Here is a 6,596-nt window from a genome sequence, read left to right as displayed (position 1 = left end):
AAATCCTACATTGGCGACTTTTTTTTAATTTTTTTATTACATATACCATACCAGCACCTTAGATCGTAGGAGAGAAATCACTTCTAGAGATACCTCCAAACTCATTTTAAAAAGTGATTTGTGGCCTGATTGAAATGTGTCCACTCTGTTCACTCAAAATAAAAGTATGATCGACTTTTTTATCCTGAATGTGGTGTCTCCTATGGGGAAAGGATTCTTTTATCACTAATGATTTTCTGACTTGAAAATTTTCACTCGATCTGTACTCAACTGACATAATAAGGGCACAAAATCATTGATCTTTTTTCTTGGGCACTCCAAAAAAAAATGATATATGATTCTATGCCTTTTCCACTTCAGTTGAGTATATATGGAGAGAAAATTTTCGATTGATAATTACAACTCTTCTTTTATAAGAAACCCCAATGATAGACTAACAAATCACATGGCACCTCACATGATCTTAAGCCATAACTTCCCTTCGGTTTCGAAGAATATATTCATTCGCCTTCCAAAAAACCGTTGGTCAACGTACATACAAATACACGTGTAATATTTATATCCGTTCATCATCAGAGTGTAAAAAAGAAAAATTAATGACGTGGAGCGGGTCAGGAATAACGTAAAAAACGTGGATGAACCATCACTACACACACGTGTCAGCATCTAAACGTGACCGTTCTCATGGGAGTGACGCGTGGTGTTGGCTTGCTTGTTTTCTTGAGTCTTTCCTCCAAATTCCATCTCAATGGAATCGTGTGTTGCGTTTTTGGGCCCATCACCACCTTTGTTCTTGTGGTAGATTGCGTACAATATCAGCTGCAATGCCCCTAGCCCACTCCCAAAACCATTCGGAACCTATATGTAACACCGAATCAAATCTCATCTCTACTCATTGAACGACCTTACTGGTTACTGAACAAACAATAATATTACATTTAATATCTAAAAATATTATTTTGCTTTTCAAAATTAATAATTCTACTTTTTTTTTTTCAGTCAAGGTTTTCTAGTTTAAGATGAGGACAATAAGGTCAAGCTTTTTAGTATATCAGAGAAGACTAAGTTGAAGGGGGCTTATGTCATTAGTTTGAAAACATGGGGTGTTTCTCAAATATTCTCTAAAAGGTGGAGGGGTGTGCCTAAGTCAAATTTTTTTTTTTTTAATAAAATCAACTTCATAGGTCATACAGTAAGAATCGAGTTGACTCGACTCGACCCAGTTCCAAAATTGATCGCCACGGAATCTACAAATAACCCCACCGAATCGATTCAGTTGTGTGGCACCCTCCAATCAATCTCCAAAGAAAAATCCAAAATTAGTTTTCATAGAAAGAGAGAGACAAGCTCCATGTGCAGCCCGGCCCGATAAAAAACGAAGGTCCATAAGTAAATTTACATAGTTAATGTAGGCCCACGGCTTTGATGGGTCAATTCGACTAATAATCGAGGTTTTTTAAATTATATTGATGAATTGGTAGCATAGTAATTAGAGTCGTGCTGGGGTGACAAAGAGGGGCAAGGCTGACGCAATGACTTGCACATAACCGTAGATGCCTTTCCACGGGATACGAGTAAAAGGGATCTACGGTTATGTGTGCACCACCACATCTTTTGTGTCACCCGTGTGCCTCCGTTTGTGTCACTCGAACATTACTATAGTAATTAACAAGTAACAACTCACAGCGACGAAAGGGTCGTGACCGAGAAGACCATAGATGAACCAAGATGTGCCGCACAGGAATACAAACAGCGACAAGAAGAATGGCATGAATTCCACACTCTTCGTTTGTATTACTAGTCTCTGCAATACATATACACCATTTATTTACAAAAATTAAGATTTATGCATGATTTAAAAATTTTAAATTATATTTTATCATTTAATATATTATAAAGATTTTATATATATATATATAATTTAAAATTTTAATAAACTTGATTTTGTAAATAAGATAAATAATGAAAAAATATGTATATTCAGGGAGTGAGGATTTGATGTTAATAACTTAGGTTTTATGACGTGTCCGTCCAGTCGATAATAAGAAAAAGTTGTTGAATTTCACTTTCTAGCGGACAAATCAATGGTAGCTTCTTTGGATGTAATAGTTTTAACACTCTCATTTGTTAACGGCAGATCTTCGTAAATGGTAAACTTTGGTGTGAGATCCTAACTCGATTGTAAATTCGTAGATAAAAACAAAAGACAAAAGATGTACGTTTTAACTCTATTAGGAACATATTCGTAAATGTACACACAAAAGAACATGCATGATAAAAAATTTTGCATGGACCACCCAAAATTCTTTAGAAATTTTGTATATAAATATATAAAGAGTCAGTCAACAATTTAGAAACTTTATTGAAAAAGATTTATGGTTCTGAGATATGCCACGTCAACTATTTATCGCAACTCAAAACATAAAATAAAAAATGGCAAAGATGAATTCCTCCTAATCATTAATGATGAAATGGCTGTCTTCAATGTATAAAAATGGTGAGAAATAGAAAATAATTAATGAGTTGGTCTTACCATGATGGAAAGAGGTGAAGCATACATGCAAATGGAGAAGATGGTGGCAGCAAAGCCACAGAAGAGTTTCCTGGCCTGGCCGTGTAGGGCAAATATGGATACAAAGGCAACTGTGGCGAACACAGTGAGCACCAAAGTAAGGAGCATTATCATCTTCATCCTGGCCTTCTTGGGAGCGAATATGATGAAGATCATAACGTAGATAGACTCAATGACTGCACCTGTAAAGTTTATGGTGCTCACCAGGATGTTATGTGGGGACACAAATGGAAGCCCATACCTGTTTCACAATAATTAAACCAATGGCAAATTAGTAATTACCACCCACCCTTTTTTTCTCTATCATTAAAAAAAAGGCCCACTAATCATACAAAGAAAGCTCTGATTAGTAAATTATTCCATGTGGGTTCAATTGGATTGCTAGAATCTTCGCAAATGAAATTAAACAAGGGGTTAGTACGTCATTTCACATGAAGGAGACCATCTAGTATCTATAAGAAGTAGAAACGCCAAGAACAGCGGCCGATGTAGGTGTTGAGGAGTAAATGACAGTAATAGCCCTGACTATACTAAGAAGTTGAATCGCTAAGTTTGGGAAAAAGCAGGAAAGATAAAAGAGGGTGAAAAGGTAATAAATAGTACCACGCAGAAAGGAGACAGTTGAGCAAGGTCATAACGTACGGAACGCCTGAGAACTGCTCTGTTGATTTGCTCTTTATGATTCTTCTAAAAGTTATTCTGCGAAAAACAAAGAGACAAGAAAAAGAAGAAGAGTAACAGATGACATCTTCGGTTGTGATAAGGAAAATTAAACAAATGATTTTTGGGTTTTTTTTATTTATTTTATTTCGAAATCAGGAAACAATGACCCATAAATCTCCAACTCTTCAAAAAAAAAAAAAAAAAATTGAATCTTTTTTGCTCATCTAAAAGAAATCAGACTAATCTGCAACTAATAAAACGAAAACTTTCGAGTTTTGAATTCTTTAAGAAAGAAAGAAAGAAAACTACAAAATTTCTTGATTAAATTATGAAGAATAAAAAAACACAAAATGAAACAGTACTTACGTAGGAGCCAGAAAGAGAAACAGAGCAGAAGCATTTCCTGTTTGAGAAACAGAGAGAGAAAGAAAAAAAACCATTAACGAAAGAAGTAAGAAAAATAGGAAGAGAGATGAAAGAAATAAGAATATACCGAAAATCCCAAACAAGAAATGAAGAATATTCATCTTTACTTCAAACAATCAATCTAAGATCAAAGAAACGCAAGAGAAAAGTACTTAAAAACTCAGAAACTCAAGTGGGGTGTTTTTCAAAGGCATTGATGGGAGAATGGGAGATGAATTCAGCAAGTGAGGTTTATATAGACAGAAAGAAAGAAACGAGGGACTCTGTACAGTAAATATTGATTACGTCCTTATCCGAAACTCCTCTCTCTCTTCTTCCTATCTAAGCTGGACAAGGTGTGTCCAGCTTCTTTGGACATTAGAGTATCATAAATTAACCTTGTCCAGCTTAGATAGGAAGAAGAGGTTCGTATTACTTGGGATATTTTTCCTACATCCCAGCCGTTTGTTTGAAATACCAATTTGTGAAGTCCGTGGTGATATATCTTCAGGATTACTCCAAATTAAAATTGAGGTGTCAATCACCAATTTCTTTTTGACACGTGTCTAATAAGGTTGGCAAAACTTCTAGTTAATTTAAGTGGAGTCGTAATAGATCGTAGATCACTAAAGTCGGGTTACACGTGAAAAGGATTTATGATCCTATAACTGACAGGTCAGGGAGTCTATTGGGTGGACTGAGAAAACAGGAGCGTCACGTTGTCATTGGTCTTAGGATCTAATAAAAAGCTGTCAATCATCAATACTCGACTCACGTGTTACGGACATATAAGCATAGATCTATTGTCTCGGGATGGATGTACAAATATAAAAGATATGTATCTGTATATTTCTAATTAGAAAAATCATTATTCTCAGTCTTAATTTAATTTGTATGGTTCATGGAATGGAATATAATGAAGTCTTGATAATATGACTTGCCAAATGACATACTCAAATGACTTTATAACGTGGGCAATTTCGAGAATTATAGATCTGTATGTCCCGGTATACATGATTGAACTTCCCCATAAGTGTATCTCAAGGGTATCAAGGCATATAAATCTACGATTCCAAAACTTGTCACGTTTGAGTATGCCACCTGACGAGTGATATTATCATGACTCTATAATGAATTTAATTTCATACTAACCAAGTTATGAATATAACCATTTTGATTTCCTAAATCTTGCAATCAACTTTGACAACCCAAGTATTGAAAGTACAATCAATAAATAAAAGATGATTGCTATCATTTAGTGCAATGAATTTCTAACTCAATCTCGACATAATAACTTAGAAACTCATTTGACGTGGCATGTGCAAGAATCGTGGATTTTTTCCCTTGGGATATATAATTGTATATCCCCATAAACATATGCAGTCGTATATCCCAAGGAAAAAAATCATCTACTCTTATACATGCTACATCAGTGAGTTTTTGAGTTATTCTATCATATTGAATTAGAAAATCAACACTCATCATTTTAATATGTTTAATAATTTTCTAATGATCCCCCTCTAACACACGCCCTCCTACGCCCCCATCACAGAATCATAGATCATTTTCTTAGGATACGCATAACCATAAATCATTTTCTTGTGTATCCCTATGCAAGTTATCTATGGTTCTGTGATGGGAGCATGTGTCAGAGGGGGCATCATATTATCACAACTCTTTTAATGTGTTCCATGAAACAACAATTTTTCATCATGTGCATTAGTTGTGTTAAGACCCGCACAATCCCTCCATTGTTGATTGTGATATCCATCCATTGTGATAAGCATGCGGGACTAAAATAATTCGAACTGACTACAATTTTTCTTGCATAAGTTGGTCTTCTTAATGGCTCTTCCGTAAATGGCTCATCTTGGCTAATTTTTGGAAACTCGGCCTACTCCAAAAATACATATGGATTGATATTTACTTTTTTCGTTTTTTTTTTCCATAAATATTGTTGTGTAAGATATCTTGTATTCTTGTTTGGCTTGAGCTTCAAGAGACAAAATCTAGGGGGACATTTTCCAAACTTGAGTGGGCTTAGCCAAGCACTGTAATTTTGAAATAATATAGTGATTAGATCTTGATCTTATCGGTGGACATAGGCACACTAATGATGTGTATATCCTTGTGTTTTATTTCTGATTCTTTGTTGCATTGTTTTTTTCACAATTATAAATTTAACAGGGCCGTTTGATAACCATTATTGTAGAACTGATTATGATTTCAGAATTTGTTATACGAAAATAAATAAAAGAAAATTTTTGTTTTGATTTTTATAACTGATTATATTCGAAAACGAATGATAGGGAGACAAATTTGTCTTATATGACTTAAAACAGACAATTATGAAACTTCTAACCCCATCAGGTTTATAAATTAACAATAAAAATGAATGATCCACAATTCTTCAACTTGAAAACCCCTTTGATAGGATTAGAAATTTCATCTTCACAAAAAATCAGTCCAATAAAAAAATTTTAACCCATATAAGATAAATTTTGACTCCCAACGTTGGTTGTCGAACGGGATCATATGTATATATATCATTAAATCAATGATCAAAACATTTGATTTGTCTTGAGCTTATTTGATAAAAATGAGGATTTGATCAACTTGGAGAGCTTCATAGGAAAGGGCCAGAATAAATTAGGGCTCAAGAGTTTGATTGTGGAGAGAGAAATAATAAAATGAGAGATTCTATTGCCACACAAGCTTTAGCTAATGCAACCTCAATTCGTATGTAAAATCATTAAAGAATTAGCACACATCTTGGGGTGGCATTAGCAAAAGTTGGTGTGACGATAGAAACTCTCTAATAAAATTGATGTGGATAAAAATACTGGTGTAATAATCAACATTTGGTGTGGGAAATGTATCTCTCTTGTAATAAAACCATTAAATTCATTTGAACTGATATAAGACGTGGCTAGATTCATTTAAATCTAACTTGGGA

The 6,596-nt window shown here is 34.4% G+C and overlaps 1 protein-coding gene across 2 annotated transcripts; it reads right to left on the bottom strand.

Moving 5' to 3' along the window:
* Positions 1–458: 458 nt before the first annotated feature.
* Positions 459–3,887, bottom strand: LOC147406604 (bidirectional sugar transporter SWEET1-like). Of its 2 annotated transcripts, XM_086434737.1 has the most exons (6): positions 3,729–3,887; positions 3,602–3,638; positions 3,176–3,271; positions 2,534–2,813; positions 1,685–1,804; positions 459–858 (listed from the first exon to the last, which is right to left on the bottom strand). In XM_086434737.1, the coding sequence occupies exons 1-6, from the start codon at positions 3,760–3,762 to the stop codon at positions 667–669; spliced, it is 759 nt and encodes a 252-aa protein (XP_086290863.1). In that variant the 5' UTR covers positions 3,763–3,887; the 3' UTR covers positions 459–666. The 2 variants fall into 2 exon arrangements, with proteins under 2 accessions (XP_086290863.1, XP_086290864.1); XM_086434738.1 differs by lacking the exon at positions 3,176–3,271.
* Between the last annotated feature and the right edge of the window lie 2,709 nt (positions 3,888–6,596).

This window comes from Akebia trifoliata, chromosome 3 (genome assembly GCF_017979445.1).
Source record: "Akebia trifoliata isolate Shusen 1 chromosome 3, ASM1797944v1, whole genome shotgun sequence".
NCBI lineage: Eukaryota > Viridiplantae > Streptophyta > Magnoliopsida > Ranunculales > Lardizabalaceae > Akebia > Akebia trifoliata.
Note: the sequence above shows the minus strand (reverse complement) of the source record. Positions and strands in the feature narration are given on the sequence as shown.